This window comes from Prionailurus bengalensis, chromosome C1 (assembly GCF_016509475.1).
Source record: "Prionailurus bengalensis isolate Pbe53 chromosome C1, Fcat_Pben_1.1_paternal_pri, whole genome shotgun sequence".
NCBI lineage: Eukaryota > Metazoa > Chordata > Mammalia > Carnivora > Felidae > Prionailurus > Prionailurus bengalensis.
Window position 1 is genome coordinate 111,223,942 of NC_057345.1, and position 22,566 is coordinate 111,246,507.

Here is a 22,566-nt window from a genome sequence, read left to right on the forward strand (position 1 = left end):
AATATAAATTTATAAAAACATTTGAATTTTCAAAAACATACAAAAGAATTTTAAATAGATATTTCTTAAATTCAAATCATTGTAAGAAATAATGAAAGAAATTATGGAATCTCCAATACACATAAAGATTCAATTACTTCTACAAATACTAAAAAAAAAAAAAAAAATGCTGAATCCAAGATAAGCCAGAAATGGATTACCTTTCTTTGTCAGATAGTTCATACTATTGGCTATAGCAGCAGTTTTGCCTTGGGAATCCAAGACAGTAAATCTGGCATAGTCATCCACAAAAAAGTTATCTGAAAAAAAAATTGAAACAGATTTATAATTAACATGCCTAATTCAATCCAATGTTAATATTCAAATAATAAACTGATTTGACCATAATACAAGATTTATAAAAAACACATAAGTGAAATCTGTTGTTTCATGTTTACTGAACAAGTTCACAAGACAACCTACCCATTAATCACATTTTAAGACACAAAGTTAATAAAAAATGGACACATCCCATATAACTTTCATGTATGTATATACATACATGCACCACTTTAACGGTTTATATTTATTCTATTCCACCCCTATGACTCTACAACTAGAAACCAATCTCTTAATAAGATCCCCTAACTCCTTGTCTCCATTCCATAGTCGACACACCTGAGTAAGCCCTTCCCCATACCACTGGGCAATGGAGGGCAAGAGGGAGAATGATGGGAGAGAAGATCTAAGACTCTGACTTTCATTTTTTACACGTCTAACAAAATAATACAATTTTAGCTTTAATACAAACAAAAGGTCATTTTCATTCTTTTTAGACAAGTCTCTTCTCCAACTAATGGCCTCTTATCAACCATTTTTCCTTGGGTTACTCTAGCTAAAATCCCAGTTTCATCGACTCGTTCATTTGATCTGAACTACCCAGTAATTTCTTCCTACCTACAAAATGGTCTCTGTTCTGTATAATAAACCCTCTATGTCCAAGAATGTCCCCAATCTTCTGCATTACTGTGTTCCAACACAAATGCCACTCTTCTCTCACCATCCTCCAAGCACAGCTGGCTTATCCACCCCACCACCTATGTGTGTCCACCCATGCACCATCTGTCCTTTCCCTCAACCAACTATGCCTGGGGCCTACTATCCTTCCAGTCAGGATTCGAGTAAAAGGAAAGCAATGCGAAGTAAGAGCTCATGACATCATGCAGGGGAGGGGAAAAGGCTCCAAAAGACTTAAAGCCTTGAAACTTAGTATCCTTCTAAGAAGGTCCCAGGACAACAAAGGCCAAGGGCAGGGTAGGTAATAACAGAGCTAGGACCACTGGGTCAGAAGGATGCTGGCTGTTCCTCCAAGGACAGCTCCAACATGTTCATGAGGCAAACTGCATTTTCGGCCCTGTGAACCAGCATCACTTCACAGCTGAGCGCTACAACATTTAGTGGAGAAAGGTACCCCAAAACACTGAACTGTTGTGCTCCTTATTCAGGAGTACTCCAAAAAAAGCTCTTTACAGTTTAATTGTAAATGATGGAAACAACAAAAACTTAGAACAAAGACTCATAATACTGCTTGATTTGGTCTATTCAAACTTGTGGTAAAAAGCTAAAACCTAACTATGAAGAAACAGTTTATCTCACTCTCTAACCACTTCCTTTTTCAAACAGAAGCAGAGAGATGTCCCTCTTCCTCTAAAAGGAATTTGGTTTCAAGTTGATTAAAGACAGCTGCCATGAAGGAACAACCACACCTGGAGCTGTGTGCATCACACCCACCACAGCAGCAAAGGCCCTTGGCTTGGACTTCTCTGTTACGCTTATCTTTCACACCCAGTGACATCCCCAGGGCGAGTGACAACAGCTCCACCTCATTTCCAGCTATTTGCTGAAGTGGCTTTCAGAGTCACAAGGAAAGGCAGAAGGAAGACACTGTTCACACAACTACCTCTGGAAAGGTATTCTTGTGGAAACAACGCAAACATCCATCAACTGAGGATTAGGTAAGCCAAATGTGGACTGTCCCTATAAGAAAACATCAGCCATAAAAAGGCATGAAGTACTGAGACATGCTGCAACATGGGTAAACCTTAATAACTTTATGCTGAGTGAAAGAAGCCAGTCACAGAAAACTTGAATTATATGGCATATCCAGTAGAAAACTCCCTTAGAAACAGACACTAGGTCAGCGGTTGTGAGGGGAAATGGAGAGTAGCTACTAATGGTTACATGATTTCTTCTTGGGGCAACCATATATATTCTAAAATTAGACAGTGATGATTAGACAACTGAGAATACGTTAAAACTGTGTGCTTTAAAATGTGTAAGTTTTCAAAAGGCTGAGTTTTGTGGCATGTACACTATGTCTCAATGAAGGTTTATTTTTAGGCAGGTATTCCTAGCTTCTCAGAGTAAAACCACCTGAGGTGTTCGTCCACATCACTGCTGGCTGATTCTAGAACAAAGATGAAGAAAAGACAGATGCTTAACAGCTCTACAACTGTAAAAAAAAAAAAAAAAAAAAATACAGATGTAGTCTCATCACCCAAGGCCTGTTTAACCGGCATTTAAAAGACAATGGATTTTTTCAAAGCTTACAAGGATTTATCTATATAAACTTGGGAGAAAATTCTTGTGAATTTAAAGGCTAATATTATGAATTAAAACATAAGATTGTGTCACAATCTTAGGTTATCTTCTGAACATTACAATCCAACAGATGCAAAGGTTCTGAAACATAAATCAAAAAAGGTCCAAAGTTCTTCCTGAAATGATCCTTACTGGTTGCTGTTAAATCCAGGTATTCCCGCTCAGATGTCAAAATCCTCGAATTGATTCGTGGAACAACATTTGGCTGATTCATGATATACTCTACCACATCCTGATCATGGGACAATTCACCCTAAAAGGACAAAAAGAACTGGTGGGAGTGGAACAAGCATTAAACCAATTACAGCAATAATCATTTATTAGGCACTAAAAAGCATTAACTTTATACTGGTAAGAGCCAAAAACTGAAGTTCTCATGTTATAGGTCCCTATCACTGCCAAGCACAGCTTGACATGTTATTTATGTACATTACCTTTAACTCTGCATCAACACGAAGCCAATGTTAGTGACATCCATTTTAAAGATGGAAGCTGAGGTATAGAAAAGTGACATACCTTACTCAAAGAGCTAAGGGGATCCAAATATGAAATGCAAACCCGTGTTTCTGTGGTCTCTCCACACATCACTGTTCTTCCCCCAGAAATAAGCAAACTCTACAAACTAGATAAAAGTTAACATAAAAAAAAAAAAATCCATCCTAAGATCTGCTCATAGTTAGCCTCTCTCCAAAGGAAAAAGGCAAATGCCTTCTCTTAAGCACTTAACGTATTTTATAAAAATCACTACAAGCTTTTTGCAACCTCAGGCATCCAAGTAATGCTACGTTTCCAGAGTCACAATTACACAGCAGGGAGGAAAAATCACTTATCGTTTTCTCTTCCTTTTCATGCCTCTCAGATATACAAAAATACTTGTACTCCATAAAGTGATCTCAAATTGAAGCGTAAATGGCTATGGAAACTTGCAAGTTCTCACACTCAAAATATTTCATACAAAACCATATTTTAAAGCGATTTTCAAGGAAGACATAGATGTGAATCAAATATACACAGTCAAGTCTAAAAAACTCCAATCAGTCATCTTCTGTGGCTACTGATTATCCCAAGAAAGAGAAATCATATGCAAATTCTCAAACTAAACTAATAATGAGTCTATGAACCATCCATACAACCCAACAGACTTACAGAGGTACTAGATGACTTAGTAGAGATGTACACCCCCATGTATACAACTTTGGTCTCTATTATAAATCTGAATTGACTCCAGTTAGAAGCCTAGCCAGCTGAGGGAAAGCAATTTGGCAACATCTATCAAAATTTTAAACGTACATAACTTTGGATGCAGCCTGTCTATACACACACACACACACACACAATGATTATTTCTAAGAGAAGATGAATGGTAGGCAAATAGGAGTGAATGGGTAAGTTTCTCTTCATTTATACCTCTATACACATTTTGAATTTCATACCATCTGCATATTGTACCTTTTTACAGTGACTCCAATTCAAAATTTTAAATGTATCATACCCTTTGACAAAACAATTCCAAAAATTGATATTTCTCAAAAAAAAATAATAATAAGGTACAAAGATACACATATGAGACTATTCGCTGCAGCACTATTTATAACAGTACAACTTTACAAGCAATGTGCAATATCAGGGGATGAAATAAATGATTGTTCATTCTTTTTTTTTTAAGTTATTTGTTTTGAGAGAGAGAGACAGACAGAAAGAGAGAGAGCACATGAGCCAGCATGCAAGTAAGGGGGGGCAGAGAGAGAGGAAGAGAAAGAGAATCCCAAGCGGACTCTGTGTCATCAGTGGAGAGCCCAACACAGGATTCAAACCCATGAACTGTGAGATCATGACCTGAGCTGAGATCAAGTCAGACACTTACATGAATAAGCCACCCAGGTGCCCCAATTATTGCTCGTTCTTAAAAAACTATGCAGCAATCTAAAAGTACTGACATAGAGCTGTATGTTCAGAAACACAAAGCTAAAATGTATTCAATTAGAAAGGTAAGCTAAAAAATACAAATGTAAACATATATTTCAACATACATGAAGTCACAAAGAGTTATTTCTCTAAGGACTGAGATGAAGGGAAGAACTTTCATTTTTACTTTACACACTTGAATATTCTCCCCAATTTAGTATCTTCTAAATATGTACAGGAGCACATATGACTTATGTCATAATATTTGAAACAAAACTTTCTTTAGCTAGACCAAACCAAACTTCTCACTGGCAATATAAGGAAAAACAGAGGAAAACTAGCATTCAAAAAGGTAATATTTGAAAATGACCATTCTTTTAAACAATAGGTATGTTGGTGTCTAAAAACAGAAAACTCTTCTGAATTTTTACATCCAACAATGTTGTAAAAGAAATGGTTTAAGTGGATGCTGGAAAACAAAAATGTTTGAATTATCTTTCATCTTTTTATTAATATCACTTGAACAAAGAAAGTAATTATCAATTCTTCTAGACTATTCTTAACTTTGGAAAATTAAGCCAAATGCATTCAAATAAAAACTATGTTTTCATATTTTATTTCAGTAGCTCCATGAATAATAAATTCCCTAGTAAACTACCAGGATAGGTCCTCATTCATAAGGAGACATGTAATAGAATTTAGCCAACACTTTTTATGTTTTTTGGGCTTGTTTTAATAAATGCACTAACAATCAGCACAATAAATAGCTTCTTTTAAAAATATATTTCTGGTCTTTTCAACATATGGTGCTGGAAAAACTGGATACCCACATGCAAAAGAATGAAGTGAGACCCTTACACCATGCACAAAAATTAACTCAAAATAGATCAAGGCTGCAACTATAAAATTCTTGGAAGAAAACTTTGGAGAAAATCTTCAAGACATTGGATTTGACAATGACTTCTAGGCACACCAAAATCACAGTCAACAAAAGAAAAAACAGGTAAACTGGACTTCAACAAAACTCAAAACTTTTGTGCATCAAAGGACACTATCAAAAAAGTGAAAAAGACAACAGAATGAAAGAAAATATTTGCAAATCACATCTGATAAGGGATAAATATCCAAAATATGTAAGAAACTCTACACTTCAACTACAAAAAAAAAAAAAAGCCTAATTTGAAAATGAATAAAGGACTTAAATAGACATTTCTTCAAAGAAGATACACATATGGCCAATAAGCAAATGAAAAGATGCTCAGTCTCTTTAGTCCTTAAGGAAATGCAAATAAAAACCACAATAGGATACCACTTCACACAAACTAGAATGGCCATTATCAAAATAATAGAAAGTAGGGATACCTAGGTAGCTCAGTCCCTTGAGTATCAGGCTCTTGATTTTGGCTCAGGTCATGATCCCAGGGTTGTGGGATGGAGCTCTACTCGGGATCTGTGCTAAGCTTGGAACCTGCTTAAGATCCCTTATCCCCACCCCTCCCCCTCTTCTCTTTCCCCAGCTTCCTCTCTCTAAATTAAAATTTTTTTCAATGTTTATTTTTTTGAGAGAGAGAGCGGGAGCAGAGGAAGGCCAGAGAGAGAGTCAAAATCCGAAGCAGGCTCTAGGCTTTGAGCTGTCAGCACAGAGTCCAACCTGGGGCTTGAACCCATGAACCGTGAAATCATGACCTGAGCCGAAGTCAGCTGCTTAACCAACTGAGCCACACAGGCACCCCTCTCTCTCTCTAAATTAAAAAAATAATACATTATTTTTTAATAACAGAAATTAACAACTGTCAGTAAGGATGTAGAAATAATGAAATTTTTGTGTATTTGTTGGTAAAAATGTGAAATGGTATGGCTGCTATAAAAACCAGGCCAGTAGTTCCTCAAAATGTTAAAAGATAGAATATCCATAAAATCCAGCAATTTTCCTAGGTATATACCCAAAAGAATTGAAAGCAAAGACTTGAACAGATATTTATACACCAATGTTCACAGCAGCATTGTGAACTAGCCAAAAGGTGGAAACAACCCAAATGTCCAAAACATGAATGGATAAATAAAATGTAGTATATACATATCATTCCATTTTATAGGAAGGAAATAAATTCTGACATGCTACAACACATATGAACCTTAAAATAAGCAAGACACAAAAATGACAAATATTCTATGATGCCCTCTAGAAGAGGCAAACTCATAAACACAAAAAGCAGGAGAGTAGTCATCAGTAGCTGACAGAAGCCAGCAATGAGGAATTATTATTTAATGGGTAAACGGTTGCTGTTTGAGATGATCAAATATTCTGGTGATGGATACTGGTAAATACTGCATAATACTGAATGTACTTATTATATCTCTATGCATAATTTAAAGTGGTTAAAATGATAAACTTTTATGCTTTATATATTTTACTACGATAAAAATACTGTATGTGAGAGTGACATTCAGCAGAATGATAGAGTGATGATCTCTGAAAGCCCCTCCTCAAAAAACAAAAAATCATCAAGGACACTAGAAAAAAGTCATCAATTGTTTTCAAAACTCTGGAAATTAACCAAAGGCTTGCAAAATTCCAAATACTTTTATTCAAAATATGGCTAAATCCTGGTAACAAAAATAACCTTCAAGACACTTTAACTTGCCCTATTGCTATCTACCTCTCCCAGCTACACAGGAGTCTTGAAAACCAGTAACTCTGAAATAAATGTAAATACCAGCAGACTAGGAATATTCCCAGGTGCTCTCTCCAGTTGAGCTGAATTAGATCATACTGTGCCAACAGCTTTTTCCTAGGTATCTTTGTCAAAAGAATCAGGAGCAATTGTTTAATATCTCAGTTGCTTGAAGTGGTGACAAACGTTGGGCTCACATGAAGTGGCAAAAACATAAAAGAAAAAGCTTGGGAATGAGATGTCCATAACAGGTTTTGAAAGGCTCTCACATATTCCTTGGAATCTAAAAGGCCACATGCACAGTGTCCAGGGATGTGTTTAAGCTCAAGAAAAATCTTAGAAGGCCCTAATGCTCTCACTTCTGACTAAACTGACACTGTTCAAGCAAGAACTGAAGGCTACAGCAGAGTTGTAAACTGCCTGGGGAAGGCTCAAGGAGCACCCCAACATGTATACAAACACTCCTGGGGAAAAACAGGAGACTTTCTTAGACTCTCGAATTTATGAAAATCTCTGTTTATTCATTAGCTGACCAATAAGTTAACAAGCAGAGACTTACACTACACGGGACAAAGAATACAGACTTTAAAGAATTAGCACGGGAAAGTCACAAAACAACCACTCCAACAACAGACCCTGGTAAGGCAGAGACCCTGATTTCTAGAAGTGTCACATTATATTAATGAAAATGCCCAGTTATCAACAAAAATTTAAAAGACATACAAAAAAAATGACTATATGGCCCACACTAAGGAAAAGAACAGTTAGTATATATAGTTCCTAAAATAGCGCAAGTATTGGACTTACTCCACAAAGACTTTAAATCAGCTATTTTAAATATAACCAAAAAACTAAAGGAAATCCTGTCTCACAAACTAAAGGAAACTTTGGGACTTACGACTCACCAGAGTCTCTTTATTAAAGAGAAAGAAATTATGGAAACGGACCAAATAGAAAAACCAGACTTAAACATACAATAACTGAAATTAAATATCCACTAGAAGGACTCAATAGCAGATTTTAGCTGACAGGGAAAAAAAAAAACACCTCAGTAAACTTGAAGATATGTCAACTGAGATTACCCAGTCTAAGGAACAGAAAGGAAGAGACTTGTGGGATGCTACAGAGTATCAATATACATATCTGTCCAGAAGGAGAAGAAGGAAGAAAGAGACAGTTGTGTAATAAAGAATTTGTCTGGCTCCCTTGTTAAAGTAATCTCTTAATCCTGGAGTTTCCTGAGTAATAGGAGTGGCATCTTTGTTACTCATGGTAGGCCCCTCAGACCATACAGTCTATACTAATAAGGTGACTCATGGTGGGCCTTTCAACAGTTCACACTAATGAAACAATTCAATGAAGGCTGCCCAAGCCAGAAAGACCAACCATGCGATTAAAGGTTTGGGGCTATAGTATCAGTCTGAACTCCGGCAACAGCAAAGAGGGGCTAGAGATGGAATTCAATTACATAGCCAATGACAATCAATCATGGCTACACAGGAAGCCCCAGTAAAAACTCTGGACACCAAAACTGGGCTGAGCTTCCTTGGCTGGCCATACCCCATGCATTACCACACACCAATGAACAGGAAGGATAATGTATCCTGACTTTGTGGGGAGAAGATAACACAATCTTTGTTTGGAACCTTCCCAAACCTTGTCCTATGCACCTCACCCTTTGGCTGGTTCACATTTGCATTACTGTATCATCGTAACACAAATTGTAAGCATAGCATTATCCTGAGCTCTGTAAGCTCTTCTAGCAAATTACCAAAACTGAGGAGGATATTATGTGCCCCTGCATTTTTATCCAGTTCATACTTATTAAGGGTGACCGGGGGACCCCCAAACTTGTGCCCACTGTCTGTCTGAAGTGAGGGCATGCTTGTGGGAAATTGTGTCCTTAAACTGTCAAATTTGGCCTAACTCTGAGTAGTTTGGTGTCAGAAGTCATTACAGGCAGAAATACTACTAGAAGAAATAATGACTGGAAAGCTCCTAATTTTGATATTTAAGAAATGTAATGTACTCCAGTAGGAAAACTCATAGTTCCATACCTAGACATAATTAATGACATGTCAAAAGTGAAACACAAAGAAAGGATCCTGAAAACAGAAAAGAGACTCTTAACCTCATAAGATTAACAGCTAATTTCCAAGAGAACCCAGAGATCAAATGGCAATGGAATGACATATTAAAAGTGCTAAAAGGAAAAGACAGTCAACTAAGAATTCCATATCCAGGCAAACTATCACTCAAAAGTGAAGGATAAACAAACACATTCCCAGAAAAACAAAAACAAAGAATTTTTCACTGGCATATGTAACCCAAAATAAACAGTAAGGAGATTCCCTGAAAATGAAAAGGCACACAAGATAATAAACTGAATCCCTACAAAAAAAAAAAAAAAAAAAAAAAAAAAGTACAAGTAAACGTAACTATATAGGTAAATATAAAAAGGGTCTGAATGTATTTTTGTTTGTAACTCTTTTTTCTATTTCACTTATGCGACAACAATAAAAGGCAACGCTTATAAACTGATACTGATGGGCATATAATAAAGATATAATTTGTATGACAATAACAACATAATGTGGGGAATAAACAGAGCTATGTAAGAGCAAGGACTTGGTACACTAGTGAAATTAAGTTGGTATAAAAAATTTAACAACTATAGGGGTGCCTGGGTGGCTCAGCCAATTGAGTGACAGACTTCAGCTCAAGTCACAATCTTGCAGTTTTCAAGTTCAAGCTCTGCGACAGGCTCTGTGCTGCCAGCTCAGAGCCTGAAGCATGCTTCAGATTCTGAGTCTCCCTCTCTCTCTCCCCCTACCCCACTCACACTCTGTCTCTGTCTCTCCCAAAAATTAAACATTAAAAAAAAAAAACTATAAAAACATTACATAAAAATCATAATATACCATATCAATAGATAAAGGACAAAACCACAGGATCACCACAGAAAAAGAATTTGACAAAATCTAACACACTTTGATGATTAAAAAAATTCAATAAACAAAGAACAGAAGAAAACTTCCATGAACTGACAAAGGGAATCCACAAAAACCCATGGCTAATATACTTACAGGTGAAAAAGTAAAGCTTTCCCCCTAACATCAGGAATAAAACAAGGTTGTCCATTTACAGTACTTTTATTCAGTATCCTACTAGGAAGTTCTAGCCAGGCAATTACACAGAAGGAGGAAGAGGAGAAGGAGGAGGAAGAGAAGAGAAGAAAAGAAGGAGGAGGAGGAGGAGGAGGAGGAGGAGGAGGAGGAGAAGGAAGAGGAGGAGGAGAAGGAGGAGTAGGAGGAAGAGGAGGAGGAAGAGGAGGAGGAAGAGGAGGAGGAGGAAGAAGATGAGAAGGAGGAGGAGGGGGGAGAAGGAGGAGAAGAGGAGAAGGAGGAACGAGGGGGAGGAGGAAGAGGAGGGGGAGGAGGAAGAGGAGGGAGAGGAGGAGGAGGGGGAGAAGGAGAAGGAGAAGGAGGAGGAAGAGGAGGAGGAGGAGGAGGAAGAAGAGAAGGAGAAGGAGGGGGGAGGAGAAGGAGGAGGAGGGAGAGGAGGAGGAGGGGGAGAAGGAGAAGGAGGAGGAAGAGGATGAGGAGGAGGAGGAAGAGGATGAGGAGGAGGAGGAAGAGGATGAGGAGGAGGAGGAGGAAGAAGAGAAGGAGGAGGAGGGGGAGGAGAAGGAGGAGGAGGGAGAGGAGGAGGAGGGGGAGAAGGAGGAGGAAGAGGAGGAGGAGGAGGAGGAAGAAGAGAAGGAGGAGGAGGGGGGAGGAGAAGGAGGAGGAGGGAGAGGAGGAGGAGGGGAGAGAAGGAGAAGGAGAAGGAGGAGGAAGAGGAGGAGGAGGAGGAGGAAGAAGAGAAGGAGAAGGAGGGGGGAGGAGAAGGAGGAGGAGGGAGAGGAGGAGGAGGGGGAGAAGGAGAAGGAGGAGGAAGAGGATGAGGAGGAGGAGGAAGAGGATGAGGAGGAGGAGGAAGAGGATGAGGAGGAGGAGGAGGAAGAAGAGAAGGAGGAGGAGGGGGAGGAGAAGGAGGAGGAGGGAGAGGAGGAGGAGGGGGAGAAGGAGAAGGAAGAGGAGGAGGAGGAGGAGGAAGAAGAGAAGGAGGAGGAGGGGGGAGGAGAAGGAAGAGGAGGGAGAGGAGGAGGAGGGGGAGAAGGAGAAGGAAGAGGATGAGGAGGAGGAGGAAGAAGAGAAGGAGGAGGAGGGGGGAGGAGAAGGAGGAGGAGGAGGAGGGGGAGGAGAGGGAGGAAGAAGCAGGAGGAGGAGGGGGAGGAGGAGGAGGAGGAAGAGGAGGAGAAGGAGGAGAAGAAGGAGGAGGAGGAGAAAGACAAGGAGGAGGAGAAAGACAAGGAGGAGGAGAAAGACAAGGAGGAGGAGAAAGACAAGGAGGAGGAGAAAGACAAGGAGGAGGAGAAAGACAAGGAGGAGGAGAAAAAGAAGGAGGAGGAGAAAAAGAAGGAGGAGGAGAAAAAGAAGGAGGAGAAAGAGAAGAGGAGGAGGAGGAGGAGGAGGAGGAGAAGGAAGAGGAGGAGAAGAGGAGAAGGAGGAAGGAGGGAGAGGAGGAGGAGGTGGGAGGACGAGGAGGGGGAGGACGAGGAGGGGGAGGATGAGGAGGGGAAGGGAGAGGGAGGGGGGAGGGGGAGGAGGGGTGGGGGGAGAAGGAGGAGGAGGAGGGGGAGGAGAAGGAGGAGGAGAAGGAGAGGGAAGAGAAGAAGCAGGAAGATGAGAAGCAGAAGGAGGAGGAGGAGAAGGAGGAGAAGGAAGAGGAGAAAGAGAAGGAGGAGGAGAAAAAGAAGGAGGAGAAAGAGAAGAGGAGGAGGAGGAGGAGAAGGAAGAGGAGGAGAAGAGGAGAAGGAGGAAGGAGGGAGAGGAGGAGGAGGTGGGAGGACGAGGAGGGGGAGGATGAGGAGGAGAAGGGAGAGGGAGGAGGAGGAGGAGAAGGGAGAGGGAGGGGGGAGGAGGAGGGGGGAGAAGGAGGAGGAGGAGGGGGAGGAGAAGGAGGAGGAGAAGGAGAGGGAAGAGAAGAAGCAGGAGGATGAGAAGCAGAAGAAGGAGGAGGAGGGGAAAGAGGAGGAGAAGGAGGAGAAGGAAGAGGAGAAAGAGAAGGAGGAGGAGAAAAAGGAGGAGGAGGAGGAGAAAGAGAAGGAGGAGGAGAAAGAGAAGGAAGAAGAGAAAGAGAAGAGGAGGAGGAGAAGGAGGAGGAGGAGGAGGAGGAAGAGCAGGAGGAGGAGGAGCAGAAGGAGAAGAAGAGAAAGACATCCTGATTGAAAAGGAAGAATCAATACTATGTTAGATGACATGCTTTTGTCATCATCTGTAAGATGACAATATTTTCCACATAGAAAGTTTCAAAAAAAAAAAAGGCTATTAGAATAAAATGAGTTCAACAAGATTGCAGCATATAAGATCAATATACAAAAATCAATTGTATTTCTATTCACTATCAATGAATGATCCAAAAATTAAATTAAGGGGGCACCTGGGTGGCTCAGTCGGTTAAGCATCCAACTCCTGATTTCAGCATGTATCATGATCTCATAGTTCTGTGATTTTGAGCCCCACATTTGACTCTATGCTGAGAGTGTGAAGCCTGCCTGGGATTCTCTCTCCTCTCTCTCTGCCTCTCCCCAACTCACAAAGTGTCTCCCTCCCACCTCCCTCTCTCTCAAAATAAACATTTTAAAAGTTTTAAAAGTATTAAATTAAGGAAATAATTCCACTTATAGCATCAAGAGGACAAAATACTAACAAATAAATTTAATGAAAAAAGTGTAGACTCCTTCATTGGAAACTACAAAACATCACTGAAAGAATAACAAGACCTAAATAAATGGAAATACATCCTGGGTTCATGGGTTAGAAAATTCAATATTGCCAAGATGTCAATACTCCTCAAACTGATCTACAGATTCAATGCAATTCTTATCAAAACCAAACAGTCCCTTTTGGCAGATACTGACAAGCTACTCCTACAATTCATAAAAAAAATGAAGGGGACACAGACAAGCCAAATAATCTTTTAAAAAAGTAAAAAAGAGAAAGAAAAACCCAAAGTTGGAAAGTTCATACTTGATTACAATGGTAGTCAAGACTGTGAGGGGGGGAAAAAAAAAGACCGTGAGGTATTTACATAAGAACAAATATATAGATGAATGGAAAACAAGACAGTTCAAAAATAAATCTATACATTGGAGCACCTGGCTGACTCGGTTGAGCACCTGACTCTTGATTTCGGCTCAGGTCATGATCCCAGGGTCATGTAATCAAGCCCTGCATTGGGCTCCACACTCAGTGTGGAGCCTGCTTAAGCTTCTCTCTCCCTCTGCCCCTCTCCCCTGTTCATGCACTTTCTTTCTAAAAAATATAATAAAATAAATAAACCTATACATTAATGTTCAATTTATTTTTGACAAGGGTGCCATGACAATTTAATGGGAGAAGAGTATTCTTTTCAATAAATAGTATTGGGACAACTGAATATCATCCCAAAAGACATCCAGTTGCATGCCAAATTGGATAGGATAAAAAAAAAAAAAAAAAAGTGGACTCCTACCTCACACCATATAAAAAAAACTAACTGAAAATACATCCAGGAACTAAATTTAAGAGGAAAAACTATAAAACAGAAGAAACACAGGCATAAATCTTCGAGGCCTAGAATTAAGCAATAATTTTGTACATACGGCACAAACAGCACAAGGAACAAAAGAAAAAAAAACAAATTGGACCTAATCAAAATTTAAAACATCTGTGCTTTAGAAGACACCACCAAGAAAGTGAACAAACCATGAAATTACAGAAAATATTGGCAAATCCTATATATAAGGGATTGGTACCCAGAACACATACAGAACTCATAACAGTAACAAAACAAGTAGCCCAATTAAACACAGGCAAATAATTTTAATAGACATTTCTCCAAAAAAGATATAAGTGTTCAATAAACATGGGAAACAAAGCTCAACCTTATTCATGTTTGAGTAATGCAAGTCAAAACCACAATGCAATACCACTTCATACCCATTAGGATATAATCAAAGAAACACACAGTATCGATTGTTGGCTAGAATGTGGAAAAAGTAGATAGAACCTGCACACATTGTTGGTAGCAAAGTATAATGCTTTGGTGCTGCCCCTTTGGAAAACAGTCGAGCAGTTCCTCAAACTGTTGAAAACAGAATTACTACATAAATAGGCAATTCCACTTCTACATAGAATGGACACACAAGACAAATAAGAACACGTCTACACAAAAACTTGTGTTTGATTGTCTACGGCAGCATTATTCACAGTAGCCAAAATATGGAAACCTAAATATACATCAACTGATGAATGGATTTTTAAAATGTGGCACATCCATTCTAGGAACTATTATTTGGCCATAAAAAGAAACGAAGTACTGATACATGTCCAACAGGGATAAACCTTAAAAACATTATGCTAAGTGAAAGAAATCAGACATATAAGACCACATATTCAATGATTCCATTTATATTAAATGTCTCAAATAGGCAAATCCATAAAGAAAATAGATCTGTGGTTGCCAGGGGCTACTGTAGGGGAAATTGGGAGAGTGAATGCTACAGTGTGTTGGATTTTCGAGGGGTGGTAATAATGTTCTAACATTAGACAGAGGTGACAGCTGCATAAACTCTATGTATATACTAAAAACACTGAACTTTCCACTTTAAAACATTGAGTTTTATGGCACGTGAATTACCCGTCTCAGCAGTAAACGTGTGTATGTGTATATAAATATTTGAGTCTTTCCTAAGTCAAAATTCCTTACAAGTAAAACAAATGTCTCTTAGAAATGCTAACTACTTTAAAATGTTTTAAACAAACATTTAAACATTTAATCTTGAAAACAATAAACTTAGCTGTTTCAAATACAATGCACAAAGTCTCATGAATATTCTCAATATAGCAGAACTTGCTGGGAGTCTACAAACCAACTATAAGTGGTGTATGAAAAACAGTAATACTTACAGAATGTTCTTGCTTACTACAGAGACTACAAAAACATAAGCAAACCATTCTCTTTCAAAATCAGCCTTGAAATACCACTCACCAAGTATACTGCTCTCTGGAAAAAGGTTGTGGTCTCCAGGATTTTGTGCATTGTGATGGTTTCCAACTCATCAGGATCTAGCTGTTCCTTTTCAAAGGGCATTCCGTTGAACAGAACAACAGGCAGTGGACCAACCCCAGTCTGCTCATAGTAGCCTCTCGCTTCCTGAAACACAAGGGACCACAAACAACGTGTTTTGTCCTTTGTGAGACAAACAGAACAAAGCATATTTTTCATACATACGTGTGCTAACAAAAAAAGCAAAATCAACAGAAATATAGTTACCAAGAAATAACTAAAAATATTTTTAAAATGTCAGAAGTGACATAGTTAATATCCTACTGGGTAATCTGGAATTGAATTATTGAGTTTTTGTAAAACCACAAAACCTTGCCAATTAGAAAGTGATTTGGGGGTGAGGGTACTTTGAAGCTGTCCAGGCTACCAAACCTTAATTACATATACTATAGCTAAGATTGTAAAAACACACCCTTTAACAACGATGGAGACACTGTATCTTGGCTATCCAAAGCAGTAGCCACTAACCACATGTAACTACTGAGCACCTAAAATTAATTAATTTCTATTTTAAAAGCCACATGTGAGGGGCGCCTGGGTGGCGCAGTTGGTTAGGCGTCCGACTTCAGCCAGGTCACAATCTCGCGGTCCGGGAGTTCGAGCCCCGCGTCAGGCTCTGGGCTGATGGCTCAGAGCCTGGAGCCTGTTTCCGATTCTGTGTCTCCCTCTCTCTCTGCCCCTCCCCCGTTCATGCTCTGTCTCTCTCTGTCCCAAAAATAAATAAACGTTGAAAAAAAAAAAGCCACATGTGAGGAAAAAAAAGCCACATGTGGCTAGAGGCTACATAATGCGCAGCACAATGACAGACTGCTGTAAATTATGAGTGCTCCTGTGCAGACAGCCTGAGATGAAATATTTACACTCCAATCTAAATTAAAGAGGATCCGTGTCATTAACAAAGAAATTACACTTTTAAAAAACAAAACAAGGCTGATGGGAAGACAGTGCTTAAAAATTGCTCCATAATATACTAAACCTCATCTTCTTCTAAGACAAAAGAGGTTCCTTTCCAGGGAAATGCCAGGCCAACAAAAAGGCAAACAAGCCTACAATGAAGAGTCTTCTCTGATTGTCAATATAGGTTCATTCCCCCTAGATATCAACCACAGACCCAAGACTAGCTTGCCAGAGTAAAACCCACATTACTACGCAAGATGTAAAAAGCATTCCTTAAAACATTCTTGTTAGACATCTTTTAACTGATACTTTCTGAAAATAGTAGAATTATATATAGCCTCTATTGTAGATATCACAAATAGAAAAGTACTTCAGCTGGATAACTGGTAATCAGCAGCAGCAACAGACTGGTTAGTTTCTAATCAGATCTGGCCACAGTAGTATCTGATGGGACAGACTTACCAGATGGACTCTGATATGGCACAAGGAGAAAGGCCTTCTAGGTTCATTTCTGCCATTTCTCTCTACCATAGTATAAACTTTTAAATTTTACACTTACAAAATTCTTACCATGTTAATTCTGTTCTTTGATGTCTCAACTATTTCAAAGATATTCATCAAAAACTCAATTCTAATATACTCTGAGTTTTGAAAATAATCCCCCCAACAAAACAAAACAAAACAATACCCACATTATAACTCTAAGCGACAATAAGTGACACTGGTTTTCTCTGGAAATGGCAACTAAGTGAAAATCAGGAGAGGGACATGTTTTGACTATATACCTTCTTTCCTGCAAAGCATAAATAACTTACCAGACCAAATAACAGAATGTAGCCTAATTACCAAAAAGCCAAACTTAAAAAATACATATGAGAAGTTCTATCAATAACTAAAAATGTTAATTATAAATAATTTTAAAACCTTAATAATTACAGGTAAGGTCTTATGAATGAGCTATTCAAATGGTAATAGATTAATAAGGACCCAGAGTTAACATGCCAAATGCAAAACGTCTTTATGTATAAGGTAGAAATTAAATATCACTATCTTACTAGCTTGAAAGATACAAATATACACCTATAGACTATCTTATCTTCAGTTTATAAATTCTACTTTAATTGTACTGCCTAGTTTTAAAAATAATTACAACTTTCAAATACACAGAGGATATCATAGCTTCAGATTTATAACAAAAGATACAGAAATTTATAAGTGTAGTAACAACTGCTAAATGAAATCATTCCTCCTTTAAAAAACTTTCAAAAGAATCTTCTCTTGGGTTTTTTCATATGCAGAGGCACAACTCCTACACTTGTGAAAATCTTATTAATCATTAGATTCTTAGGACTTCTGGGAATCTCACAACATCCCTGTCACGAAAGTATATGTTTACCCAAGCAGCTGGGAAATTAAGTGGCATAAATACAAAGAAGATGATCTGCTTACATGGGAAGGGCCTCTAATCAGTTCTTTTCTTGGAAAAGAACCAAGTCTAAGGAAATTACTGAGGAGCTAGGTCTGTTATACATTTATTTGACTCCTCAGTAAAATCAAGATTTCAACACATGTGAAAAATATCCTTTTTCCCAATATGTCTAATATTTTTCAAGAAAATACAATCATCCACAATAAAAAGACAATTATATACTGCTTCTTCGTAGGATGAGAGAAAATTAAAGTGAAACGTTTTCCAGGTGCGGGGATGGGTGAACAGAATCACTTATGATGAGCACCAAGTAATGTATAGAATTGTTGAACCATTATATTGTACACCTGAAGCTAATATAATACTGTATGTTAATTACACTTGAATTAAAAAATTTGGAGGCACCTGAGTGGCTCAGTCGGTTGAGCATCCAACTTCGGCTCAGGTTATGATCTTGTGGTTCATGAGTTCAAGGCCCACATCAGGCTCTCTGCTGTCAGCACAGAGCCTGCTTTGGATCCTCTCTATTCCCCTCTCTGACCCTCCCCACTTGTGCTCTCTCAAAAATAAATAAAACATTAAAGATAAATTTTTTAAAAAAACAACATAAGATCTAATGTTAACGTGGTAAAAAGCAAGCAAGCACATTGGGAGAAAATCCAGCATTTCTCTAAGGGAAAAAAAATAATAAAGCTAGACATTTTCCAAATGTAAAATATGAGAAAACTTCATGAACTATCTCAATTCTTTGGTATTACCAAAGTGGTCCTTCTTTTATTTCACCTATTTTTTTTTTACAGAGTGCTACTCTTGCTGTTTGTGTCTATCTGGAAAATCACTGGGTACCACATCAGTTTTATTTGATTTTAAAAACCACATAAGGCAACTGAGTGAACAGAAGAATGCAATACAACAATGGGATGCTCTTCAGCCCTCAGTAGATCTCATGACCAGCTGCAACCCAAAACCTGGCCTGATACACCTTAAAACAAGGGGACTGAACACTAAAGCAGAAGTGACATCAGTATTGTGGCTGAACAGGACATCCCTCATTGGTGGCCCCCAATCCTGAACAACAATTTAGTATCTATCCACAACGAAAGTGCCTTTGTGGAAGCCTTGGAATCCAGCACCATATGCCAAGGAAACCAGAAGAAGGCTCACCCACCTGAGCATCAGGTAACAGGCATACAGGCTTCAACCCTAGCTGTGGACCCTACGTTGGCTCATTAACTGGCTCCACCTTCTCCCAGCCATAGTGTGAGGAGCCCTAGAAAAAACTGTCTTAAACAATCACCTTCAGACAAGACAGTCTTTGTGTAAGTCCAGGTTTCCAGCACAGAAGTTCCAATACACCACTCGAGCAAAAAAAAAATATGAGATTGGATGCACTGGAGAAGAAGATCCACCCTCCGCCAAAGGAGCAAGAGAGATCTACTGGGCCCATGATTTCTCCTGTAGGGGTAACTGAGAACAAGTGAGCAAACACTCAACTTCCCCAGCTATATGGGACATTGCCAAAGAGGCTCATTTCTCTCTCACCCCATCGAGAGTACTCAATTGTGAGCTGCGTGACTGAGAGTAGAAAGACGCTGGGGGAGGGCTGCAGACAGTACTGTCAGAAAGCATTTAAAGGAAATGGATCCTAGGGAGCCTGGATGACTCAGTCGGTTAAGCGTCCACCTTTGGCTCAGATCTCATGCTTCGTGGGTTTGAGCCCTGCATCAGGCTCTGTGCTGACAGCTTGGAGCTTGGAGCCTGCTTCAGATTTTGTGTCTCCCTCTCTCTCTGCTCCTCCCCCACTCGCACTCTGTCTCTCTCTCAGAAATAAATAAACATTCAAAAATAAAAAAATAAAGGGGATGGATCCCAATTACTCTATCACGGACTCCCATCAAGAAGCCACCCGTGAGCTACTGTGGACACTTCATCCACAGATCCCACCAAATGGCTACAGGCAGACACTCACAGCACTCGGCTCACCTCACCCACACTCACCCTCCCCCTGTAGCCAGCTCCATGTGTATGCTCCTGACAGTGTTGGCAAGAGTGAATTTTGCCAGATGGCTAGGGAGCAAGCACAGAAAGCCAGCCCAAACACGTGGGCCAGAGACAGACAAAATACATGAGCTTTAGGGCCACCTTGGGGAAAATAAAAGAAAGGCAGTCAGCACCCAGCCTTGGGCACTGTAGAATTGAGAAGTTACACATGCTTAAGAATTCTGTACAAGAAAGAACAAGTATGGAGCATATGTATCCACAGATGGCCTAAGAAAGCCTCAGAATTCCTAGCAGGTCTGACAGAAAGTACTTCTCTCCCAAAGGCAGTTAGTAAAGACTGCAGGAGATGACTGCTATCTCAAATGCAAAGAAAGCAACACAAAACTACAAGGAACATCAAGAAAGCGTGATAGCATCGAAGGATTGCAATAATCTTTCAGTAACCAATTTCAAAGAAATAGATATTTGTGATTTACCCAATAAAGAATTCAAAAAAAATTGTTTAAAGGGAAATTCAATTACCTACAAGAAAACACAGGAAGATAATTCAACAACAACAAAAAACCACAAACAAAATCACAAGTTTAGCAAGAAGAGAGAGAAATCAGGGGCACCTGGGTGGCTTAGTTGGTTAAGCATCCGACTTCAGTTCAGGTCATGATCTCACGGTCCATGAGTTCGAGCCCCACGTCAGGCTCTGTGCTGACAGCTCAGAGCCTGGAGCCTGCTTTGGATTCTGTGTCTCCCTCTCTCTCTGACCCTCCCCCATTCATGCTCTGTCTCTGTCTCAAAACTAAATAAACATTAAAAAAAATTTTTAAAAAAAGAAGAGAGAGAAATCATAAAAAAAGAACCAAACAGACACTCTGGAGCCAAAGAATACAACAAATGAAAGGAAAAATGAAATACCATTAATATCAGAATAGATCAGTGCTCGATTCGGCAGCACATACACTAAAATTGGAACGATGCAGAGATTAGCATGGCCCCTACACAAAGATGACACTCAAATTTGTGATGCATTCCAGATTTTTCTGAGATACCACCTCACACCAGTCAGAGTAGTTTAAATGAACAAATCAGGAGACTATAGATGCTGGTGAGGATGTGGAGAAACAGGAACCCTTTGCACTATTGGTGGAAATGCAAACTGGTGCAGCCGCTCTGGAAAACAGTGCAGAGGTTCCTCAAAAAATTAAAAATAGATCTACCCTATGACCCAGCAATAGCACTGCTAGGAATTTACCCAAGGGATACAGGAACGCTGATGCATAGAGGCACATGTACCCCAATGTTTATAGCAGCACTTTCAACAATAGCCAAATTATGGAAAGAGCCTAAATGTCCATCAACTGGTGAATGGATAAAGAAGATGTGGTTTATATACATAACAGAATACTACCTGGCAATGAGAAAGAATGAAACCATGTCGTTTGCAGCAACATGGATGGAACTGGAAAGTATTATGCTGAGTAAAATAAGTCAGTCAGAGGACAGATACCATGTTTTCACTCATATGTGGAACTTGAGAAACTTAACAGAAGACCATGGGGGAAGGGAAAGGAAAAAATAGTTACAGAGAGGGAGGCAAACCATAAGAGACTCTTAAATACAGAGAACAAACTGAGGGTAGGTGGGGGAGTAGGGGGCGTGGGGGAGAGGGGAAAATGGGTGATGGGCATCGAGGACGGCAGTTGTTGGGATGAGCACTGGGTGTTATATGTAAGCCAATTTGACAATAAATTCTATTCATAATAAAAATAAATAAATAAAATTTAAGCAAAAAAAAAAAAAAAAAACAGTATCAGACTAGATCAGGGGTACCTGGGTGGTTCAGTCAGTTAAGTGTCCAACGCTTGATTTCAGCTCAGGTCATGATCTCATGGCTCGTGAGTTCAAGCCCCACATTGGGCTCTGTGCTAACAGCTCAGAGCAAAAAGCCTGCTTCGGATTCTCTGTCTCCCTCTCTGCCTCTCCCCTGCTCAGGCTCTATCCCTCTCTCAAAAATAAACAAACATTAAGAAAAAAGCTTTAAAAAAAAAAAAAAAGCTTATTTAAAGAAATAATGGCTGAGAACTCCCCAAATCTAGGGAAAGATTTGATCTTTGTTCATGACGCTTATAGGTCACCAAATAAAATCAACTTAAAGAAATCCTCTGCAAGATACATCATAATAATAAAACTGTCAAAAATCAAAGACAAAGATAGAATCTTGAAAGCAGCAAAAGAAAGGCTCAGAGCAGATTTCTCAAAAGAAACCTTCCCAACCACAAAAGAGTGGAATGATATCAAAGTGCTGAAAGATAAATACTGCTAACCAAGAACACACTACCTGGCAGAGTTATCCTTTAGAAATGAAGGAGAGGTAAAGACTTTTCCCAAACAAACAGAAGGTGAGATACTTCAGCACCACTAAACCTGTCTTACAAGACATGGTGAAAGGAGTTGTTTAAGCTGAAATGAAAGATGATTAACTAGTGACATAAAAACACACAAAAATATACAACACACTGGTAAAGGTAGGTATATAGTCAAATTAAGAATATTCTATGGGCGCCTGGGTGGCTCAGTTGGTTAAGCGTCTGACTTTGGCCCAGGTCATGATCCCACAGTTAGTGAGTTCGAGCTCCACATTGGGCTCTCTGCTGTCAGCAAGAAGCCTGCTTCAGATCCCCTGCCTCACTCTCTCTCTGCCTCTCTCCCCTGCTCACGCTCACGTTCTCTCTCTCAAAAACAAACCAACCAAAAAGAATATTCTAATAACCGCTGGGTTAACCACTTAATAACTCTAATATAAAAGTTAAAGGGCAAAAGTATTAAGAATAACAATAGCTATAATACTTGGTTAAGGAATACACAACATAA

The 22,566-nt window shown here is 39.3% G+C and overlaps 1 protein-coding gene and 1 non-coding gene across 3 annotated transcripts in view; one reads left to right on the forward strand and one right to left on the reverse strand.

The window, feature by feature from the left end:
• Window positions 1-22,566, reverse strand: part of UGGT1 (UDP-glucose glycoprotein glucosyltransferase 1) — a 113,651-nt gene that overhangs the window by 46,120 nt on the left and 44,965 nt on the right. For both annotated transcript variants that reach the window (XM_043576427.1, XM_043576428.1), the window contains exons 18-20: window positions 15,297-15,461; window positions 2,773-2,893; window positions 201-299 (exon numbers count right to left, since the gene is read on the reverse strand). In XM_043576427.1, coding sequence (XP_043432362.1) covers window positions 201-299; window positions 2,773-2,893; window positions 15,297-15,461 — 385 coding nt within the window. The remainder of the gene's footprint in view (window positions 1-200; window positions 300-2,772; window positions 2,894-15,296; window positions 15,462-22,566) is intronic.
• Window positions 20,632-20,735, forward strand: LOC122482247. The gene has a single exon (XR_006297052.1). It is a non-coding gene; the product is annotated as a U6 spliceosomal RNA (small nuclear RNA).